This window comes from Gadus macrocephalus, chromosome 20 (genome assembly GCF_031168955.1).
Source record: "Gadus macrocephalus chromosome 20, ASM3116895v1".
Taxonomy (NCBI): Eukaryota; Metazoa; Chordata; class Actinopteri; order Gadiformes; family Gadidae; genus Gadus; species Gadus macrocephalus.
In genome coordinates, this window is record NC_082401.1 from 7,626,311 (window position 1) to 7,651,262 (window position 24,952).

A 24,952-nucleotide genomic window follows, 5' to 3' on the forward strand; every position below is an offset into this window, starting at 1 on the left:
TTATAGGAAACACTTAGAGTTCCTGAAACAGCCCTCAGCTCCACTCATTACTCTCAGAGTTGCGTCAACTGCACCCCAAAGCATGTACATGTCCCCATAGCACCCTGAACCAAGTTCCTGCAGATGCAAGCTTAAAGAACACTAATGCTCACAGCTTCCTTCACAAACTCCCCCAGTCAAGGCTAGTTGTCAGCAGGGGGACACATTATATTCAGATGGGGAGAGGCATGTTGTTAATGGGGCGACTTTCTGGGACTTTAATTGGGTATACGCGGCCACGTTCTGACAGATTGTAGCGCGTGTGATTAGCTTCGCCCCAACTAAATGCGCCTTACATAACCAAAGCGGTGCCAAATCAAGTGAGCTAAGCTGGAACACACACTTGAGTTTTGGATACCTTCGGCCATGTTGAAACCACAGCAAACATGCTGTCTCCAAACATGAGGCTGTATATGGATAGTATAGTGGCCAGGGTGTTTGGACATCCAGCCCAAAGGTTCTGGGTTACAATCCAAAATACCTGCAGGCTAACCTTCGGCTATCATAGAGCAAGATTCCCTAACCCCTCACCTGCTCATTATGGGGATGGATCAGAAATCCCTCCAAGTATCTTTGGGTACAAGGGTTTCATAAAATCGATCATACTATTAATGTTTACGTAATAGTAGGATCGATCGGACATGCACTCACCTACTTTTCTATGCACACTCGGCAGGAAGGACTGAGGGTAGGGGACCATCTCTCCTTCCAAATACAAGCACATACAAGGGCATACTGTGAGCATATAAACAAGACATCCCTGGGGTATTTCCCCACTGTAGCCTCACATAACCATCCAGGCTCCTGTTTCCTGTCCCCCACGTGTGTGTGTGTGTGTGTATGTGTGTGTGTATGTGTGTATGTGTGTGTGTGTGTGTGTGTGTGTGTGTGTGTGTGTGTGTGTGTGTGTGTGTGTGTGTGTGTGTGTGTGTGTGTGTGTGTGTGTGTTTTAGTGTGTTTAGAACAACACCGGCCCTGGGATGAAGATGTTTCAGGGAAATGTGCACTGAAGAAATGCATTTAGAAGGTTTAAAAGGGAGAACATTACATTATTAGTTCCGACCAATAACTCATCATGGCAGTCATCAGTTCAGACCAATACATTGATTGGAAATAGTATTATATCATTTCAGTATTATTAGTATAACTAGAGTTTCCGCAAACGCTTTGCGCGCGCTCAACCTCTAGTTGTAATTAAACCCATAGCAATAATGTGGAAACCCCAGTCGATAGCGTAAAAAAAATCTTTGCGCATAATATAATAACATTTTGCCTATAATATTTCAACGTATAACATTTTGGTTCACCTATTACGTAATGAAGCAAGCATAATTATTTCCTCCTTACGTTATGAAGCAAGCATAATAATTTTCTCATTTTCACACATTTTTGCCGCATTTGTATATCAGGAGATTCTACCCTGAGGGTGATTCACACCTAATGCTTTATATGCGGACATCGATGTCGTAGACATCAGTAGAATCAACGGTCATCTTAAATGTTGCTAAAATGATGCATTATATATATTCCGTTGCATCCCCAAAATCCGAAGCATCGATTGATGAAAGATTGGAAAATGAGTTAGAGACAAATAGAAGAAACGACGAAGAAGAAAGGCGTCTCGAACGACTGCATTACCAATTACAATTAGGGCATTTAGCAGACGCTTTAATCCAAAGCGATTTACATCGGTTAATACACATTGACAGCAGAGTCAACCATGCAAGGCGACAGCCAGCAAGTCAGGAGCAGTTAGGGTTAAGTGTCTTGCTCAGGGTCACATCAACACTCAGCTAGGAGGAGCTGGTGATCGAACTATCAACCTTTCGGTTACAAGACAACTGCCCAACCTCCTGAGCTAAGCCAACCAGACAAAAAATAAAATTGCATGATTTCAAATATAACTAACACTTGGACAAATGTAGTTGATTTTCTTTGTTCACCTGAAAAAAGTGGAAGGACGGGACCCTATAATTTTTATATATAAACATTTTCTATACACGTGCAGCTGTGAACTCATTTATTGTAATCTATTGTATGATGTGTACTTTTAGGGTTATGATAAGACCTATCTTTTAGCGTCCACCAGAAATGACTCTTAAAAGCAGTGCCAATATTTAAATATATTTTAACCATTCAGCAAACAAAAGGCAACAGGCTGATTATCATTTATCAACTGAAGTAATGTGAGAAATACAGACTTTCTACTCCTCATTTACATATAAGATAATTAACATTTCCTGCAGAGAAAATACTACCTCAGGGGTAGTATTATTCACGAGATTTTCAGGGTACAAAAGTCTGAATATGTTGTTCACACATGCGATCCATCAAGAGAATATCAGGACTTACCATGTCTGAAAGCAGCAAGTGTGTGAGCATTTGATACATTATAAAATAAGTCAATTCATGGGTAACAGGAGTAATTTTTTGATGGAAAGATTAGTATACTATGCATGCAAATCAATTATTTATAACTTTTACTGTTATTCAGGGATGAAAAGTGTATTGACATTTTAAAATGCATGGCAACTACTATTGGTTAGTAGAAAACAATAATCAACATTGAGATTAAACATCTCTTCAAGTGTCCTGGCCAAGACAGGCAGCAGTAGCTGACAGTCACACATAGCATACACACAAAACATAAGAAAATTAAAACAACTAAAACAGTCCGCAGGGAAGAGGGGGGGTATCAATATTGCAAGACATTTCAGGAGGCTCTAGGAGGAGAGAAATATTAAGCAGAGCAAAAAAGTGTAGTCTTGTGGTGGACTCTATAGACATAATTCACCATACTGTGTTCAGGCACGGCGCCAGGATTCCAGTTGTGGATGGGCCAGACCAATTGTGGGTGGTCCTTAAATTAAAAACGTTATCAAATCCTTGTTTAACCTAATACAAATGATTGACTAATATACTGCTATATGATCTGTGCATATTGCATAATAGCTTGATGCTCTTTAAATATTTTGTTGCATTGTTAAAATTTTCGGTGCATAGGACGGACCTGTCCGCGATTGCTCCTTAGGCCTTTTTACACTGCCTAGCCTGTTCGGTCGCGAAGGCACGAAGGAACATTCCTCTGCGTCTTTCTCGTAGATCGCCCATCTTTCAACGTCTTTCTTAAATGCGACTGCATCACCTTCTCTCCCATGACGGTCAGCAGCTCCCGGATTTTACCGTCTCTCCAGTTAAAACTGCTCATGTTGATATCGCTGCGTTATTGTCTCTGTTGGAGAGACAACTCAGCAACACCTCTACCCAAGCCCCCCCCCGCACCCCCTCTTGAACCGCGGAGCATCAAATCGCATTTACATCACAAAGAAACCGCCAGTGTGTTTAGGGTCTGTAGACCTAAGGCCTATAGACTGTAAAAGGGGTCAGGAATCTAACATTTCCCACATTGTTTAGTTATGCTCGTATAACATGAGGCAGACTATATCAGAATTAAGTTTTCAACAATATTTCGATATCAGCAACAGACTGAGCTTGGCTTATATTACAAAGAAGATGCATTCAATTGTAGCCTAGGCATTTACGAGATAATAACTAATAAAATAGTCTACCGGCAATTCAAGGTCATCCACGAAGCTAACAGCCCTTTAACGCAAATCGGATCGAGCATCAATATCAACAAAGTTTGCTGCATTGAAAAAATAAAGCTTTTCAGAAGATTTGTATTTATCTTTTCAAGAAAAGTTTTGGGTGGGCCTGTTGAACAGTGGGTGGTCCTAGGTCCGTCAGGCCCATCCATAACGCCGTGCCTGCTGTGTTATTGACATGTTTTCGTTCTGCGTTATAGGGACGCTGTCTCTTTAAGATCACCTGACTTGTGTGTTAATATGCCGGTCGGCGCAATGTTTGAATTTAACGGTATATGACCAAATGAACAGCCTTCCGTTGCTTGTCGAGGTGAGAAACTGTCTCTTCACTTATTTTATCGCAATTTCTACAGTCTATAGAACGTCTTACCTGGGAGAGTTTGTCGACGGCGGTGCTCTTTAAGCAGACAGAAGGGGGAGGGGGGTTATCAATATCGCAAGACATTCCGGGATGCGGGATTGATCTTGCCGTTGGGTTTCAACGCACGCGTGTTTGCGTGCGTGTGTGCAAGTGTATGCGGTGTGTGTGTGTGTATGCGGTGTCCTGCGCTGCATTTGTTTTGAAATGTCTGCGTCAGCGCGCGCATGAATGTTTGTGCGCGTGTGCGTGTGTGAGTGTGTGTGTGTGTGTGTGTGTGTGTGTGTGTGTGTGTGTGTGTGTGTGGGTGTGTGTGTGTGTGTGTGTGTGTGTGTGTGTGTGTGTGTGTGTGTACGTGTGCGTGTGTGAGTGCGGTGTGTGTGTGCGTTTGCGCGTGCTGTGCGTGTGTGTGAGCTGCAGGCCGCTTGGCGTGCATGTGTGTGCGTGCGTGTGTGCGGTGTTTGTGTATGCGGTGTGCTGCGCTGACTTTGTCTCAAAACGTCTGTGTCAGCGCGTGTGTGTGTGCGTGTGCTTGTGTGTCTGTATGCGGTGTGTATGTGCGTGCGTGTGCGCGTGCTGTGTGTGTGTGTGTGTGTTAGCTGCTGGCTGCTTGGCACATGCGCACTGACCAACTTCAGTAACTGGTGCGACAGGCCTACTATTATATAGTAGTAAGATGATTGAGTGTTGAAATGAAGTACATATCTCACTGAAGCTAGTTGTCGTATTTATGAATGACCTCGTTGTAACCTGTTCTAATTACTCCTCATTAGTTCTCACATTTCTTGCCAGCACCGGTTGTACATGAACTTAACTTGACCTGAACCTTAAGGAGACGAGTGCTTTCTCCTTCCATTGTGTATCCCTTGACATTCTTACCCTTGATTTTCCTCACACTCAAATTAGGAATGTTGTGTTTGACTTGGTCTCTGAAAGTGTGAATGATGTGTGTTAGTTTGGAAAACCTGCTGGTATGTAGACCTTTCAGTCCTCCGTATTCAGAAATTAGGTAATTTCTTTGCATTCGCCAAATCTTAACTGTTACATAGTTTGCTTCATCTGATGCATACGCATAGTACTGCTGTGGCTGTTTCCCTCAGTGTTACCTCGAAGATTCATTTCCTCTCAGCCTCTGCTTATGTGTGAGTGTGCTGTATGGAGATCGAGTCCACTCCAGTAGATTAGAGGGGTCAGGGGTCAATTTACACCTCTGAGGGGTTTGGCATGAAGCCTGGTGTAGGGAAGGAAACAGGAAACTTTTACCATCCAGCATTTCTCCCCCTTCCCCCCTCCCCCAACCAACCTCAACTGGCCCCAGCTTGAGTGGCTGCAAAGAGAGAAGCAATGACAGGAAGAGGGGATAAATATTTCGAGGATTTGGTTGAAACAATAGGCAAGGCAAGGCAAGGCAAGGCAACTTTATTTATATAGCACTTTTCATACACAAGGCAGACTCAAAGTGCTTCACATATAAACATTGTCATACAATTAAATAAAATAATAGGTAAGTAAAAGAAAAACATATGCAAAAAAATAGAAGTTAAGGCATTTACAATGACAATAGTCAGAGTGTCGCAGAGCGCCTGCTTTAAAAACAAAAGCAGTACAATCAGAGATTAGTTTAACAATGGAGAGCACCCCATGATCACCCCAAAGTCCAAAGGTCCTGTGCAATCTAGACGTAAAGTATAAGACGATAGAATACGATAAGATACAATTGTTTTAATTTAACCTAAAGGGGAACTTAAAGCATTGTGTTAGTAGGATATAGCCTAAAATAAGTTTATTCCAAACCATTAAATATTGTAAATATTTAAGAATATTTCCATTTTTGTCTATACATTCTGACCCATATGCACTTGACTGCTGCGGAGGACACAATCAGCACAGGTGTTCCATTCAATATTGATTATCTCCTCAATTCTCCTTTCATTCAATATCATCATTATTAATTATTTACTAAATGTCTTTCTTTGTGAAGTGTTGTTTAATCAAACATTGATGAATCATTTAAAAACATGCATCTTACAGTCTGTGTGGCTGTACTGGTCCTGAAAAATCTGAGTTGGAGCTCTTTTCATTTGTAGGTGTTGATGCTCAATTGCCGCTGTTTTTCTCTCTCCCCTGCCCCCTTTTCAAAATGCAGCAGTGTTTTGTGAGTGATTTCTATTTCCATTGAGCTGGATGTCAGTGAAGTGGGCTTGCAGGTCGTGTGAGTCATTGTTGTTGCTGCTGAGTCATCAGGTAGCCCCATGGCCGCCCGACCAAAAGGGCTCGCATTTAAAAAACATAGTTTTTACATAATTCACATTGATGCAATCTTGGACAAAATAAACATTTTACTGAAATAATTACTTTCTCAAACAAGCTAAAAATGAATACAGGAGAGTCTGACTACAGTGTTTGACAAGCCATAAGCATACCTTTATACAACTCCTAATGACGGTCTCTGTATCCACTGTCTAACCCTTGTATAGCCTTGAATGACCTCTCTGTATTCACTGCCTAACTCCTACCTGCTCCTTAATGACCTGTCTCTGTATTTACTGTCTAACCCCTACCTGCTCCTTAATGACCTCTCTGTATTAACTGACTAACCCATACCTGCTCCTTAATTACCTATCTGTATTCACTGTCTAACCCCTACATGCTCCTTAATGACCTGTCTCTGTATTCACTGTCTATCCCCTACATGCTCCTTAATGCCCTGTCTCTGTATTCACTGTCTGACCCCTTCCTGCTCCTTAATGACCTCTCTGTATTTACTGTCTAACACCTACCTGCTCCTTAATGACCTATATCTGTGTTCACTGTCTAACCCTGCCAACCCCTTAATGACCTATCTCTGTATTCACTGTCCAACACCAAAATACTCAAATTTTCTGGGTATTTTATAGCTTACTTTGCAGGTGCAATATGTCAGAGAGTTATAAAACACACCAGCAAATACACTTTGCGATTTTGCATAATTATTTATCCACATGTTACATGTTAAAACGTATTGCAGTCGTCATGACATTATGCCTAATTACAACATAACGATGAATTACATAAGGGTATAACGTACAATGAGTTGATCACTATCGCAAAGAAAAACAACTGGAAGTGTGATGCAGGTCTTGAATTCCCTTGGGTTGAAAGGTGTTTATTTTGTGATAATAGCCATGTAATTTATTATTACATGGCTACTTACTTAAGAATTTAATAATTTGACATCAAACATATCAAAATGTTTTTAGTGATTAAAAAAAATATTTTATTGCTTTCAGCAATATAAAATACGGAATGCTGTTATTGACTAATCAATAGCAAGTATTCATCAAAGATGTGTAATAAACTTCTCTAAAGGGGTTATCAGCACTAACTTGTTTGAAATGTTGAGTCATAACATCCATATTAGAGACATTATGTATGCATAAAATATACTGTATTCTAGCAGCAAATCTCATTCATTAGACATCAATCCCAAGAAATACATTCAAAATGATCAAGTAGTGTCTGTCGTTGTTTAGATGATGCAAAATCATTTTGTTCATCTTATTTGTCAATTAAGCTAATGTGTTCCAGGAATCTAGGACGTGTATGGTCGGGTGTGGTCCCTCTGCAGAGATAAATTCAAACAGCCCTCACTAGTCTCTTGGCGATTGCTGTGATGTTCGCGATTTGTGGCGAGCTTTGATGAACAAATACATATCTTATTTATGTATTAATATTTTTCTGACTTGTTGAATCCAGTCAAAAATGACATTGCACTAATTGATATTAACCTCATGCAACAAATGAGGTTTCTATCTAAATAATGTGCTTTTAAGCATTGTCATGTCAATACGTCAGGTACCATAGCAGACTTCAGACTCCCAAATGTCCTGTCAGGGATGAGTACATCTCAGTTAAAGCAAGCCTACTTAGAACTCTATCCTCCAAAGTAAAAAGCAGGAAGTCAGCAGTCACCATGCACTCAATATCAGTCTAAACATATTCAGCATATCTAAGCAACGGGCCCCGAAAAAAAGTAGATTTAGTAAATAAAACTTACTGTGGTTGAGCAGATTTTAGTTATAATGAGGAAGTGAGTTTGTGGTCACACGTCACAAAAGTATCACAATGTAATCATACACTTTAAGCTTGTTTTCTAATGATTATGAGTGACTGTATACGATTGATTCAATGCAGTGAATTAACAGCCCACATTGGAAATCAAAATAAGCAGATGACATGAACAGTCTATGATTACGTACATCTTCACAGATGATTTCACCATAAGAATAATGACTAATAATAATAAATAAATAAATAACTAATAATGATTTCCAGACCGAAAAAGGGTTGCAATCTGGATGGATAGATAATGCATAATAAATAAAGGGAAAACAAATATTGTGAATAGATGTGAATAGAGATAGAAAGAGATGCATATTTTTGGCAGGGATACATTTTCAGGGATGCATTTCCCTAGGTGCCGTAATAATGGCACCTAGCCATAAGGTGAAGAAACGAACAGTAACTGAATTGAGAATAAGGTTTTTGCTACCAGGACAATAACTAAATGTTCAGAATAAGTCACGTTCAGAATGTCATGCTTTGTTATTTTGGGGGGAATTAAAACTGAAGGCAACTGAAGGTATGTGTTGTTTTTTCCGGTGGATTTGTAAAAGGAAACCGCAGTTGACATTAGAGCTTCTGAATTATGCAGGAAGGATTAAATGCAATGCTCTGGAAAGTGTGGCACACTTCTCTTCTACCACACACGACCAAACACACATGCATACACACAAGTACTACTAAGTTACATACACTCTCTCTCATACATACACACACACACACACACACATTAACACACAGTCACACTTTTACACACACACAAACACACACACACACACACACACACACACACACACACACACACACACACACACACACACACACACACACACACATATACATTCATATATACACGCACACACACAATGTCGCTGACATGCAAATTCTTGTTTTGAAAACCCTTGGCACGAAAATTGGGTCAACGTTTCAGCTTCACACTAGTCTCTGATTTCCTCTTGCAATGTGCGATTACAGCTGCAACAATCACATGTTTATATTCACCATTTGGATTTTTTTATATTTTGTTTATTGTGTGGCATAAGTGACCAAAATACGGTGCCTCTGTCAGGGGGCACGGCGTGGGGGCCTTACTTGTGGTCTTAGAACAACTTAGTACAAGGACAAACAAAAGGTATTCTGGGAATTGATGCCACATCAATACGCACAGAGTTGCAACTAATCTTTCAACGCCGTCAGTGACAGTTGATCCTGGGATTTGGTTTTCCGGATGCCAGGGGGCAGATTTAGCACAGAGCTTAAACCCCCTCTCTGGCCCCTAGCCCAGGGGGGGCCTATAGGCTTCCATCAAAGGGCATACAGGAGGTGGCACTGGCCCTGGCTTTTTTATTTTTATCAATCACCATTTGCCACTGACACACATGCAGGATATGCCAGCACACATGCAAAATAAATATAAAAGGAAACAATGTGTGCACTCTGCAACAACTAACCACGGAAGTGTGCTGGCCTCAGGTGACATGCCAGCTTTTGCACACACACACACACACACACACACACACACACACAGACAGACAGACAGACAGACAGACAGACAGACAGACAGACAGACAGACAGACAGACAGACACACAGACACACACACACACACACACAGACACACACACACACACACACACACACACACACACACACACACACACACACACACACACACACACACACACACACACACAGACAAACTCACACATGCAGTGCACGTACACATGGAAGCATAGATGAAAGCATACACATAAAATCATGCACACTCATTCAACACACACAAAAAAAAAGCACAGGCACACAAACTATCCCACCAAACACACACAAACACTCACAGAGCCACTTTCAGCAGAAGCTATGTTCAGACATAATCACTTTATTCTTACTTTCTCCTATGGTGCAGCCCCTGTAACCCCACACCCGTCCTCCCTACACCCGCTCAGCTGCATCTCTGATTTGGCTGCTGGCTCCACCCTAAACAAAGCCCTTCTAATGGCCTTATTCACCTAGCAGTCCGTTTTGGTTCCAACTGTGTGCATATATAATCCACGTGAATTTTAAGTTTAAAATACTGTATACCTTTCATAAATGGTACCATGGTAAAGATTGCACCGTTTTAGGTGATCACAAGCAAATTCTAAATCCTCAGAAATTTAATAGGAGAATCAACCCATTTTGGAAGAGAACACCAAACCTGACTATTTCTACAGATACATCATCATATCACCAAACTGAAAAATACTGGTTTTCCAAATAAGAAAATCATTTAATCTAGGAATGGCCATCACTCGTAATGGCCGAGTTACTAAGTATTGGACGAGTTGTATCCCGAAGCTCACCCTGTCTAAAGTTCCCAAACTAAGACAGAAGAAAAAAAAAAGAAAAGTGGTGCCCCTTGGAATGTTTTGGTGTCACTTACTGTACACCCGAGCCCCACGGGTGTTTCCCTAGGAATGGAAGCTCCTGCCTGAAGAGAATGCATGATGGGAAAGCACCAACCGGCCAAGGCGAAATGTGAAAGCATCTCAAGTGTCAGCACCTGTCCTCTTCCTCTTCGTCATCCGACCCACGTCATAGGGCCGTCGTGCGTTTCCGTGTTGCCAGGTTACTTGCAGTCATTATGTATGATGCTTGCATTCAAAGTTGAATAAGCTTTCAATTTGATTCACGTAAGTACCCTTAACTGGGCCCCTATTGAAGCCCTGATGGGAGGTGTAGAAGATAATAGGCAAAGGAGTGAAGGGAGATGGAGAAAGATAAGACGAGAATGAGAATGAGGTAGAAAGAGAGTGAGAGACAGACAGACATTGAGAGAGACAAAGATAACATTTTAGAGATGTATAGAGAGAGAGAGAGAGAGAGAGAGAGAGAGAGAGAGAGAGAGAGAGAGAGAGAGAGAGAGAGCGAGAGCGAGAGAGAGAGAGAGAGAGAGAGAGAGAGAGAGAGAGAGAGAGAGAGAGAGAGAGAATGAGGGAGAAAGAGAAATAGCAAAAACAAAAGTGAGCTAGAGAGCCTGGGGGGGAAACAGTAGGGGGTCTGCAACATGGAGTTGGTTTGGGGCGGGAGGCAGACATGGAGTGGTGTTGACAGTGGCCAAAGAGAATGCGGTTCAATTTCCTGCACGGCCATGTTGAACAAACAATAACAGAACGGACCGCATACCGCTCTCACCTCCTCAGCTGGTCCTCTCTGCCCTACACTGCCATCAGGGAGGCAAGGGCCAGAGGAGGAAATGGGCCTCTAACGGGTGACCACGGGCGGGCATTAACCAAACACAAAGACTTGGTTTAGATGGGAAACGAGGCGATGCAACCGGTCGATACAATCAGCCTCAAAGCTATAGGGAGTCTCTTGGTTAACTATTTAGTATTTATTCTTAAGCACACGCTCTTATCAGTGGAGGCTAACACTGAGTTGAGGTACATGTAATTCAGGAACAGTAATGGGGTGATTCTCCGGGGAGCTCTTGCTGGGGATTTTTAATTACTAATAATATAATAATTAATAACTGTTAATTTAAATATATATTGGGTATATTTTTTTTTAAACAGGTCTCGCTCTGTGTCAAAATATTGGATGCAACATTTGTATTACAAAATGCTCTATTTTCCCCAATAAGAAAGCTACTGCTGCTGTCATTTGTCACCCAATCCCTAGGGGTCGCAAATAAGTTTGTGACCCTTTATTTTGCGAATAATATTGCACACAGGTTAAAATGCAGTGTTATAGAGAGACCAGCACACACTGGTTACAATACAGTATACAGAGACCAGTAGACACTAGTTATAAAACAGTACTATAGAGAGACCAGCACACAATGGTTATAATACAGTACTATAGCAGTCCATGATAAAAAAACTGGTTATAATACAGTACTATAGAAAGAGCAGCACACACTGGTTATAATACAGTAGATATTCCAGCACACACTGTTTATAATACAGTACTATAGAGAGACCTTAAGCACAGAATGGTTATAGTCTATCATATTGTAAATAACCGTAACAGCTATATCTTAACAGCGGACTGCACTTACCTGGTAGGACAAAGTAGCCTAACCTACATGTTATATACATTTTTGTAACTTAACTTAATAGTTATATTATCTGTGGGATTGTCTCAAATAAGCCAACTTTCTTGGCTTATTCGCTAAAAGAGTAACAAGATCAATCACCTGTTACTCCTAGTTTCTGATCAGGTGGACATAACAGACCGTAGTTACAACTTCGTACCTTCAACAGACAAAACTATATTTCTGGCGCTCAACGACAAGGAAAGATGTCCTAGTTTTGATAGGCATAGAGTCAATAGAGTCCCTCTATTGTCAACGCTGTGACATAACTGAAAAAGCGTCCAATTGTGACGGGATCCAGATATTGGCGGCCGTCCAAAGCGTTTTGGATATGCACAAACAAGGGTGAATTGGAATAATGTGGATGACAGAAATATTATCCTGTACTCCTGCTCTGACATCCAGGTGTCCAGCTTGTTATTAAGGAAATCTATGGCACTGCTGCCTCACAGCAAACAGGTCCTGTTTCGAACCCCGTGGATGGGACCTTTCTGTCTGGATGTAGGAAAATCATGTGTCGTGTTCACATGATTTTCCTCGGGGCACTCTGGTTTAACTCGGGCAATCACCTATGCTCACATTTTAACCCAGGATGGGTTACGACCATGAAAATCGAATCAAATTGAAAATCAAACAATCTTAAGACAGATCAAGATGGACTATAGACTAAATAGAAAGACTAAATGGCCCCACTGTTTTCCACGTACGCAGTACTTCTAATCAGTCTTCTGTACTAAGGATCTATGTTAAACAACTTAAATGTTCCGGTAGCCAGAATGGCCGCCCTATGCTTGCACTCTTCCAAAAATCCCATTAGTTCTCTTCAAGAAAAATAAACAACGTCTTTCTCTCTCAAGCCGAAGCCCAGCTTGCCTCTGGGGAAGGCATCATTGGAGGAGCTCTCAGACCTAAGGAGCTTTTTTGAGTTGAAACCCTTCCTTCACCCTCATTTCCTCTGCTGTCTCCGAGGGCTCACAGGGTGGGGTTGATTAGATAGCGAGCGAAAAGCCAACTTAACGTTGGCGCCTTCTCATCCTGTGGATGCTTTCAGACTGCTTGAACACCGGTGGCTTGCACCATTATCAAAACATACCCAGAAGAATGTGTCACAAGCCGTTTATGACGCAAGTGTTGTTTTCGGCTTTTTCCGCACTGGTAAAGTAGGCAATTAGAAAGGAAACAAAGTACTTCTTCGTTATTGTGCATAATACAAAAACAATTATGCCGCTGAAAACCCTTAGGATATTTGTGGATGCATTGGTTTGCATTGGTGTTCTTTTGTTTTTTATTCAAGAGCCACACTAACCCCTTGGTCACACCTAAATTAAAGAGTTGGCATAAAAAAATATTGTACGTGCGTTAGTGATTGAAAGTAGAGGGCAAGCAATTTGGTCAGAAAACACAACCGTTTACAAATGCTCAATTGTCAAGACATTGCTCTATTAACGCCTTTTAAATTGTACAGTGGAAACCTCCCTTTCAAGCCTTCTGTTGATATTTTGATGTTTATTCGTGGAAAGTCTGTATGAGATCAACACAGAACATTTCTATGAAATAACTTTCTGAATAATGCCATTGTGGTTGTGCCATTGTGACGGATATAGAGCATGTAAATTCCTTATTTACACTTAGTGTGAAACAAAACATTTTCCCCACAATGCCAATTGTTGTTGTTACTATACATGGCAACAGCCACGTTTACACTCTTGTCTTGGTTAGGGTGAGCTATGGCCTGATTCTCAGAGGGTGGCCATGGAAACATGCCAAGGCCTTGCATATATAATGAGCAGGAAGTTTTATATATTGTATTGTATGATTCCACAGCCCAGTCATAGCTAAAACAGATTTGGTTTACTTGACAGGTCAATAAAATCATTATTTAGAATTTATTAGACTTAATATTGAACTTTTTATGATTCTGCTTCTTTTATGTATGAGGGCACGGGTAGTAGTCTAAACTAGTGTTTACTACCCGTGCCCTGATACATAAAGGACCAGACCTATAATAAGTGTTATGAGCTACACCTTTTTTTGTCCTACCATGATATTGTCTCTGGGAAAGGGTCTATGAAGAAAATAAAACGTCAACTGCATCAAAAGAAAGAAAAGTGCTGTGTTTTCCTATTTCTCACACCATTTTTTGCATTTTAACCACTTCCAGTCTGTCCCTTTGAATGTCTGAAAGAATCACATAAACACAACCCTTTGAAGACATATTGTGGTTTTAACTCCACTCTGAGCCTCCATGGCCCCCACCTAATCCTCCGAGCCTCCACGACTGGCCTGCTCCCCCTCCCCGCCCCGCTGTGCACTGAATAATAAGGCAGAAATGTCAAGGAACATAAATCAAGAGTTGAAGTGTGCGTGCTGGCCAAGGAAAGCAGGTGTACCAGGGGTACCCAGCGGGCTAGTAAGCACTTTGTTCATACGGCACAAGCACTCAAATAAGTACCCACTGTTGATAGGGAAATCCCACCGTTATTTTGTGTATTATCGTTTTATCAACTTCTTATTACGGTCCACTCTGATATCCCTCGGCTATTGACTGACGGATTTGATAAAACCACTCACTTTGTTTATCTGGCTATTAAGCGTTAGTTATAAACTTGATACATTGATTATTTTACTCGGCTACACGTACTTATGTGTTGGCCAGGATAATGTATTAGCTAGGGTGTTTGATTCCCATCCTAAAAGGAACTGGTAACTGGGTTCAATCCCCCAACATACGCATTAAGCCAGATGCTTCTCCTAAATAGTATGTGTGCCTGCAGTAGGCTACAGGAGACATCCTATTTAGATTTAGATATTACAAAAAATACATGAACTCACGTTGAAACATGTCTCTAAGACTTAACATCTAGTTCCTTTTCTTCCATGTGTTTGTGGATTTTGCGCACTCATCGTTGCTTTGAGGATAAGTGCAGGTGAAGTTCCTCCAAAAGCAGATGTAGTACTTCTCTCATAATAAGTGAAGAATCTCAAGATTCGTTACACCAAGTTGTTTGTGGTGGAAACAACATGTTCCATCTGGGAACATGTCAAGTGGAAGGAGTGACAGATTGCCTTTTCATTGCTAAAATAATTAGTCTGCTGTCAATCTTAAAGAGTTATGAGTTATGAGACAACACAATGCAGCACAGATGCATTTTCTTCAACCATCAATATGGCAGCTTTATATACCAGCCTTTTGAAAAGAGAGAGTGCGTATTAGGTAGCCTAGAATCTAGGTTTCCAATACATTTCTGTCCCCCTTTTTTTCGTACTGTCCAGAAAACCTTTTTGGGTCCAATTTTGAATAAGCCTCCCCTACTGTGTGTTGGATCAAGGAGAAGTCCTCTAAAATTCCCCACGTCAGTCCAGACATGTTCTGAAGCCGCAAGATGTTAAGGTACAGCAGGCTGCTTGCTTACGAGTTTTAACTGGACGTCGTCTGATACAGAGGCCAGCGCTGCCGATGAAAAATGTGGCCATAGTTTGTGGGTTAATGCCGAGGTACTTCGTTGCTGTTGAACTATACACAGCCAGACATAGCTAGTTTTTTTCTTTTTAGGGTAGATGAAATCAGTGTTTAATTTGACTAAAATTATTGCTTGCTTGTGGCTAAAATGGATCAATTATTCAATACTACTTAAAACCACACAATCATTTAAACTAGTTACAACATGAATTATTCAGAGATTTAAAGGGGACCTATCATACCACCAAGTGTGAGTGTGATTTGCCATTACAAGCCGTTTTCAAAATGTGCAGCATTGTGACATCACAGGTGGGCGTGTCCACCTAGATGTGTGACGGATAGATGAGCAACGTTTACTTCAGTCCACTGGGCAGGCTGGTAGACTGATCTATCCAGCACACATCTAGGTGGACACACCCACCTGTGATGTCACAATGCTGCACATGTTCAAACCTGCTTGTAATAGCTAATCACACTCACACCTGGTGGTATGATATGCCCCCTTTAATAATAGTTCATCAATAGGGGTCTAAATTGAGCAGCAATGCATTCAATACATTATTAATGTGTGAGTGTGTGCATGTGTGTATGCATGTGTGGTGTTTGTGTGTGTTTATGTTTGCATGCAGTCGTTTTAGGGTGTTGCGTGCATGTATCTTAGCATGCAATGGAAAGCCTTTTTTCTGGTTTATACCGAATCTGACTTAGACATTGGAAATTGGCAAACTGCATCCAATCAAGAGCCGTTCGGTAGCTAATTATTGAAGAAACTCGGGGCACAAGCAAGTCTCCTCGTAAACCCTTTGTCCAGTTAGTCCAGTTATCATTTCTGGTCATCTAACAAACAAATAGTGCGTTTTCCGTAGTATGTATACATTTACAGGAGTTTAGGCTTGAGACCCCAATGAAAAGCATGAGAGAAAAGACAAAACTTTGGTTGCTAAGGCTTTGCTATGCTGTATTAGTTTCATCAGATAAACACAAGATAGCAACATTGTCTGTTTCAATAAAATACAATAAAAAATATATATAATATGTAAATATGCTTATTTTTTTCGAAACTTATATGATACAACACCACCATGTACATTCAGACAGTAGTGTGGAGACATGGTGTTCTGATACACCAAAGATACATACAGTAGAGTAAAATCAGATATTACAGACATCGTCCTCAATGCATTTGTCATGAATCCCATAAATCCAAAGCCACACTTGAGACTTCATAAAGACTTCATAAGACCTTTGGAAACCCATCTAAAATAAGTATAGCCTCAAGAAAATAACACACAACGTAAAGGTTCACATAGAACTACATTTGGTAATTTGTTTATATTAACAAACGTGTGCTTATTAAATGGTTATAATGTACACTAAACGCGGATAATAATGTTTCATGAAGACTTTGTAACAATTCATAAAATAACTGAATGATGGTTAAGAGTAAGTGGGTAATGTGCTAAAACTGTCCTGCAGAAAATTAAACATCAACAACATTATTAAGAACAAAAAGCCACAGTCAACATGGTTAACTTCATCAGCTTTGTATTTGTATACTGTAATTCTGAAAGTCAACTATGTTGCTAAAGAGGCAGAAATGCACCCTTTGAATATTAGCCTCATAGCTAACTCGTTCCGTAGTAAAACAAAAGCACATTTATGTGGTCTGTCCCTGTCCGGGGGGGGAAAAAAACGGATAAATAGAGAAAACAAACAAACAAAACCAAAAGTACACATCCTAACAGACAACACGGGGTCGAGCTCAACGTAGCAAACCAAACTGATAAACTGTCAGGATAATGTTACCCAGAAGACCTTCACGGGGGAAATAGTTATGTGAGAAAAGGTTGGATGAGCTCTTTCAATTAACGTTCAGAGTTCAGTCTCTGGCAATCTGAGGACACGGACAGAAGTCATGAGACAAAATCCTCCCCCATCCTCAAAGCTTCTGCAAACAATTTAATACTAACAGTAAGTGCTTCAGAAACCTTTTAGTATGATACTGCTGTGATTGTGCAATTCAGTTTAAAACACCGCTATACAGAGTCCCTCTCTACAGAGAAATTGTACACCAGTCAAATAGAAAAAAACAAAGGAAGGACGATCGACACTGGACATTACTAAACAACATGTGAATCCAGGTTCCATTAACAGTCCACCCCCTTTCTTGGAAACAAACCCCCCAACCCCTCTCCAAAATACAAGCCAAATCTAACCAAACTTATCTCTGCAGCAAACACAATCATATCAGTTCATGATTGGTTCATGATCTAAACAATGCTAATCCTATTAGATATTGTATAAAGACGAACCAAACCATGACCTTGTTTGCTAATTTATAGATAATAAATCTACATGAACAAATTGTTGTTTCCTACAACATTTGGAGTCATAAATGACATATGTAGATCTATTTTGAATAGAAAAATAGTTTTCAATTAGAATTCCACACAGGGAAAATGACAGCAGAATTGGTTGAAATATGTGCCAAGATTGAAAGACCAGGTTTCACTTAAATAATAAAATAAATTCTAAATCTTTAACCATTAAACGCATACTTAACGCAATGCAGCCATGGACATAACAGATACTTGACATACAGTCTTGAAAGGTCCTACCACCCATAAAACCATGCAAAACACCATTGTTTCTGATACCAATGTCGATATGACTATGACTATTGGTAGTAATTGACCATAAAGAGTGTTGCGTGATCGAAGGATAAACTGACGAACAAATAGGTGATTGGAATGTTATGCACTGTGAAGTCAGCGACAGTACATGTGCAAGTCGAGCGATTATGAGCAGAAACAAGTCTAAGTCTAGGGCTGCCAGAATGCTGCCCGACATCACGATAAGCCTAGTGTCTTACTATGTCCACCAGACATAAGCTCCAGATTTAAAAGGAAGGTGTACATACGTTAATGTCTTCATATGGCAAACATGTACCAAAATGAATGTAGGTATTGAAGTAGTCTTTGTGTACTACTGCTTGGTATTTGTGCAATATAGAAATGTTGTAGCTATTTCGTGGTAGCTCTATATATATGTACATTGGCTTGTGCATTGTAGGGTGTTAACGATTACTTTTTACAAAAAGCAGCAACAAATGTTTTTTGGCAAAGCTTATACACAATACATTAATCAATTTAAAACAAATAAAACAAAAGAGAATTGAAGAAATGTCCTTCAGTGGTGATCTAACCTTCAGTTTAACAACTATGTACAAATGAGTTCACGAAAATGTTTCCCCTTTTTGTGATGAGAGTTAATACAACCGGAAGACTTACATTGTAACCATGATTAACAACTGGTTGGTATTGATGCGTGAAACAAAACCCAAGAGTACATATTGAGTGAGGTATGTGAACTGGGCAATTTGGTGGGAAAATTGGATCTTACGGTGCAAGGTAAAAAAAGGCACAGAAAAACATAATCTGCAGTACAACAAAGTAACAAGGTTTACACAGTGTACAGAATCATGAGAGGGGTTTTGTTTGCACAGCGCTGATAAACTAGAATGTTCCCAGGCAACATGCTTATGCAAGTAAAATAAAAGAAAGATGGTTTTGTTGTCAGTCAGTTTGTCGTCTATGCTCTCCTTCTTTATCACCTTCATCACCTCAGCAAAGAATAGCAGGATCTCCAACTATTCAACACAGCGGTCATCCATTATCCGAAAATCCTGTACGACGCCGGTCAAGTCTGTAGGTGTTGAGCTATGGGTGTGGAATTAGTGGGGGGAAGGGGACTGCAATGGCCCGAGGATCCATTTGATTGCCCTAGGAACCGTTATTTGCCCTTTAACCATCCATGAGCCTAGATCTGTGCAGTGGCCCTAGAACCGCTGAATGACCTTAGAGCCGTGCAGTGGCCCTAGAACCATTAAGGGGCCCTAGAACCATGCATTGGCCCTAAGATTGTGCAGTGGCCCTAGAACCATGCATTGGCCCTAGGAATGTGCAGTGGCCCTAGAACCATGCATTGGCCCTAGGACTGTGCAGTGGCCCTAGAACCATGCAGAAGCCCTAGAACCATTGAGTGGCCCTAGAACTGTGCAGGAGCCCTAGAACCGTGCAGGGGCCCTAGAACCGTGCAGGGGCCCTAGGACTGTGCAGGGGCCCTAGAACCATTCAGGGGCCCTAGAACCATTCAGGGGCAGCAGTTACCTCCAAAGGCAGCAAACTGCCAAGGAGCCTTCAACGGAGGGGTGGAGCTGAGGGGCATTGAGGGCTCCGCTGCTTCGGGGCCTTTGAGAAGAAAGATCCCATTGGTTCAGGAGTCAAGATTATCGGCTTTCAAGATCGACGTTTCCAGGTCGTGGAATCCCTTTCCGTTCATGTGCTCGGAGTTGCCGTCGATGCTGTAGCAGCCCTGCACCTCGGTGATGGACGAGGCCGTGTAGGAGGCCGACCGCAGGGCGTCGGAGTGGGAGCCCAGCCCGCTGCCGAACTGGATGCGGTACTGGTTCCAGTGCCGCCGTAGAACCCCTTGCACCTGCAAAGACAGCAGTTTGTTAAAACAGAAGCCTTCCATTCCAGTCGAATGTGTGTTGATGAGATATTTGTATCTGTAGGCGCTGCAGTGAATACAGATACTGGTCATTGATGAACCTGGGAAGATTTATAACTTTATTTTACTCATGGATCTTTTAGGTATCTTGCTCAAAGATGCCCCGTGTAATTTGTTGTCCCGTTTGCCGTCAACAGAATGGTATAGAATGAAGATATAAAGTTGAAATCAACAGGTTTTTGTGAAACCGAAGATTACTTGAGGTGACCCAAGTGGAAAAGTGGACACAAACATAAGCAAGCAACTACATCTTGTGGAATACCACCAACAGAGTAAATTCTTATTTATCACAGAGCAAGCAACTATGGGCCTGTTTTCAAAGCTAAAACAATTCCACCCTTCATCATGTATTCCCATAGGGGCTTTCTGTCAGAGTGAGATGTGCCTCCTTTATCTCTGTTATGAAGTGAAGGAACAAATACACTTACTTCTCCATTGAAAAAGCAGAAGATTGTGGCAACCAGCAGGCCCTGAAAATAAACACGATTGAATAAGTAAAGTAGGGTTAATTACTGGGCAGAATTTCTTGATTTCAGATAATCAAATATGTACGCATTTATACACCAAAAATGGGAAGTGAATAACAGAGTGATGATAGGAAACATTTAATCTGAGCTGATCCAGCTTGTTGCACAAGACATGCTGCCTGATCCACCAGTGTTTGGACAGATCTTTCAGCTGATATTTGGCAGGAACCCGCTGGGAATGTTTTAATGTCTTCCGCTCTGCCGAGAGTTCAACATAAACAAACCCGCCGGCCTCCAACAAATTGGGACGAGCTCGAGAACAAAAACAGTAAATGCTTTGTAGAAACTTGCTACCCTGATATAAAAGACATAGGGCCCTACCTTGCATCCGGCGCAATTGACTTAATCACTGGCGCATGCGTCGTTGCTGGTTTGCAACTGCCGCAGAGCGTGCTTTTCCCTGCTGCGCCACGCGTCGGTATATTAGGGAATGATCTTGCGCCCCAAGGGGCGGCTCGGTGAAAGGAGGAGGCGTGTTCTGGCGCAAACGTTCCCTGTTGCTATTTTGTCGTTTCATAAACCACTTGCGCCACAAACCAGAAAATACCTGGTTTAAAGTCAGTGGCGCGTTGTTCACATGCTATTTTAAGGGTGCATGCATAATGTTGCTTGTGCACCTCGCGCATACACTTTGCTTCTCTCATCTACCTAGCCACACATTCTTGGTAAATTATTTGGGAAAGAACAGCTGATACAGCGGTAATAAGTTGTACTTTTAAATCAATGCATCTGCAAACACTGTACAGCAGCAAACACATATTTTCTTGAAGGATTGATGAGTATTTGATCGTGAGAAAACATTGTTTTACCGCGAGTGTTAAAAAGAATGAATGAATGCGGGCGCGCGTGTGTGTATGTATAACACACACACGCACGCACCCGCGTGTGTGCGTCCATCTGTTTAAACACACGCAAACTAAACACGTAACGCATAATACAGTCCATGGCAATGTATATTAACGTGGGGACACATGCATATTAGGAAAACAAGTCGATAACGATAATGCATACAATACCAATAAGAAACTATGTTTATAATGTATTGCGTATATCATTAAATAGAACCACAGTTACCGCATATCATGTACGTTTTCTTTGCCGAAATTTGCTTGAGGACTTGAGGAGAAAACCTTATCCATGTGTGAATTAGGCCATATTATTTGGCCATAAACTGAGCCATTTTCAATTTGAAATTCATGTGCATCGGAGACTGCAGACGCGCTGTCAAATTATATGAACTCGTCAGATTCAAATGCGCTCATGGCTCTTAAAGGGGATGGGAGCTGGCACTCTCATTTGTTTGTTGCACGTTACGCCCAAACCATAGCTACGGGTAATTAGGCTACTTCAATCCTTTTTAGATATGCACCGGGCGCAAGAGTCATTTTTCGCGCCGGTAAACTAGCGACATCACCGTAGAACCGCCCACAAAGCTACTTGCGCTTGGCGCTTCTCACTTGCGTTTCAGACCGTTAAAATAGGGCCCATAAAAAGGTCATATATGAATCAATAAATAAATCAACGACTGCTAACTATCATATTCATTACCATTAGTAGTAGTTATAGTAGAAGTTGGTGTAGTACCAGATGGTGCTGTCACGTTAAAATTGTACCGGGGGCGAAAATTGTACCGGCCTACGTCATCGTTTGTTTACATCCTGACAACCTGCCCGGCAACAGACGAGGCGATGCAGAAAACATGTTTCCAAACGACGAAATAACATAATACAGATAGCGGATCGCTATCTGTATTGTGATAGATAGCGATAACACTTGTTTTTACTTTATATTTGTATTGTATTTAATTGTTTAATCGAAACAATAAAAAAAATTGCCCGCAGAACGGGCGATCGCGTCAAATGACGCGTCAAATCACGTAGGAAGGTTCTTGAACATTCTAGACTATGAAACCTGCTTAAAACACTCAGTTTACTAGCTAAATTCGATTAAACAATTCAATACAATACAAATATAAAGTAAAAACAAGTGTTATCTAGCGATCCGTTATCTGTATTATGTTTCAAGAACCCTCCTACGTCATTTGACGCGATCGCCCGTTTTGCGGGCAAAACATTTGTCATTTGACGCGATCGCCCGTTTTGCGGGCAAACTTTTTTTATTGTTTCGATTAAACAATTAAATACAATACAAATATAAAGTAAAAACAAGTGTTATCGCTATCTATCATAATACAGATAGCGATCCGCTATCTGTATTATGTTATTTCGTCGTTTGGAAACATGTTTTCTGCATCGCGTCGTCTGTTGCCGGGCAGGTTGTCAGGATGTAAACAAACGATGACGTAGGCCGGTACAATTTTCGCCCCCGGTACAATTTTAACGTGACAGTGCCACAAAGAGCTCCTTTGCCCTGTTGTTTTTCCAGGGACCACTGTGTTTGTAAATGTGAGCTCAATGTATTTTTTTGCTTATTCAATGTGGTTGAACTGTATGAACAACTTTTTAATACCTCACCTAAACAAATTCCACCATGACAAAAGTGCAATTCACTAATAAGCAGACACTTTCATCCAAAACGACTTACAGTGAATTCCGATACATGTGATAATTGAGCAGGTAGAGGTTAAGGTATTTTACGGACGGAGGCATACAAGTAGACATGTGGACTGCAGTATTAAAACCCAGAGCCATCTGGAGATGCAAAGGTGTAACCACTTACCACTACCCTCTCCTGCCCTTTCGGTATTTCAACTTAAACCCCCCTAGAAATCCCCAGATTGTGGTGTCCAGGTCCACAACTCAATACAAGATGTTTACCTGGTAGTGCATAAGGATGTGCATGATGTAGTCGTAGATCTCGGAGGAGACCCGTCCCGCGGGCTTGTAGGGCAGCAGGACAAACTGGATGCCGAGGAGCGGGATGAGGATCAGGGTGGCCCTCACAGCCTTCATGTACAGACTGGACTCTGCCTGGTGGGTCACCTTCAGCTTGGTGATGAGCACCCGCACGATGTTGAGCAGGAAGAAGAGGTTCACCTAGAGAGGAGCACAGTATTAGTGTAATATTCTTTGTTTTTTATTACAAACTAAAACTGAATTGAAAGTGGTGCGTTCAAAACAAAATGGAAGTTTTGCAACCAAAACCGAGCACTACTTGGTTTCTATCGCCACAGGTGCAGGATGCTCAATCAAAATAGAACATATTTTCCCACCAAGCTCCCGAATACACAGCTGTCCTTAATTGGCCAACAACACAATGTGAGTATGACTTCCGTATCTGCTATCCGTAAATATTTGGCATCTGTAAACTATTGACTAAATGGACCTCAAATAGCAGGATTTGTGTAGAATCTGAGCAAAAGCAGATTTTTATGACTTCTCAAACAGTGATAACAAAGGCACAGAGATTATATAAACATCTGGCGTCGATCAATAAAGGACTCGGAAGTGAAGGAGATTGGGGGATCAAACCCAGCACTATTAACAACTATCCTGCCTCATTTAGCTAAATGATGATTCAAGCAATCAATAGTTAAATTTATTCATTAATTATGAATCTAAAGCAGTAAGAACAGTTATGATATTAATAAGGTTTCTTCAATATGAAGATCAGACAGCAGATCATTTTCAACATAAAGGCAAGCACTGTTACCCAATTGATATTAATAATATACGATACTATTCATAGAAACGGAAATTGATTTATATTCCACATCTTACTCAACGATCACTGGCACGTCTTATCAGGAGGTTTGAACAATAACTTAAAGAAGTATCTGTTGTCATACAATGTCAACACTACGCATTAGGCTTGAATACAAGCTGAAGGATAAATAACACTTTAAGGGCAACCGGAAACAACCTGAATCCTCTGGGAATCTTAAAAGGATATCTGAGGCTTGTAGAGTGCTGTGCTGAGTTAGGGATTTTCTAGAATGCAAAGGGCACTTGGGACCGTTGGTCCGATCCAAGCCATTGATTTAATCAACGACCACTTCCATGAACACACCCACAGCCAGATAACAGTCCTCACAGACATCAAGATCAATCTTGATGTCTGTGAACTTATAAATGTGAAATGACTTGATAAAAATCCAAATGATGAAAGTAAAAAAAGTTAATAAATAAAACCTTCCCAGCATACAATTAAAAACTATTGAAATTTTCGTCACTACCTCCACGTGTCGTGAATGGGTAATTTGCGCGCCTGCTGCCTTCCTCGGATGTGGTAGCCATTTCTCAGGCTCCCTCTCCGGAAT

At 41.1% G+C, this 24,952-nt stretch overlaps 1 protein-coding gene across 1 annotated transcript in view; it reads right to left on the bottom strand.

The window, feature by feature from the left end:
* Positions 1-16,566: 16,566 nt before the first annotated feature.
* The window catches only part of LOC132449013 (calcitonin gene-related peptide type 1 receptor-like), a 33,759-nt gene continuing 25,373 nt past the window's right edge, over positions 16,567-24,952 (bottom strand). Inside the window, exons 11-13 of the mRNA XM_060040595.1 lie at positions 23,511-23,729; positions 20,635-20,676; positions 16,567-20,131 (exon numbers count right to left, since the gene is read on the bottom strand). Coding sequence (XP_059896578.1) covers positions 19,910-20,131; positions 20,635-20,676; positions 23,511-23,729 — 483 coding nt within the window. The 3' untranslated portion in view covers positions 16,567-19,909. The remainder of the gene's footprint in view (positions 20,132-20,634; positions 20,677-23,510; positions 23,730-24,952) is intronic.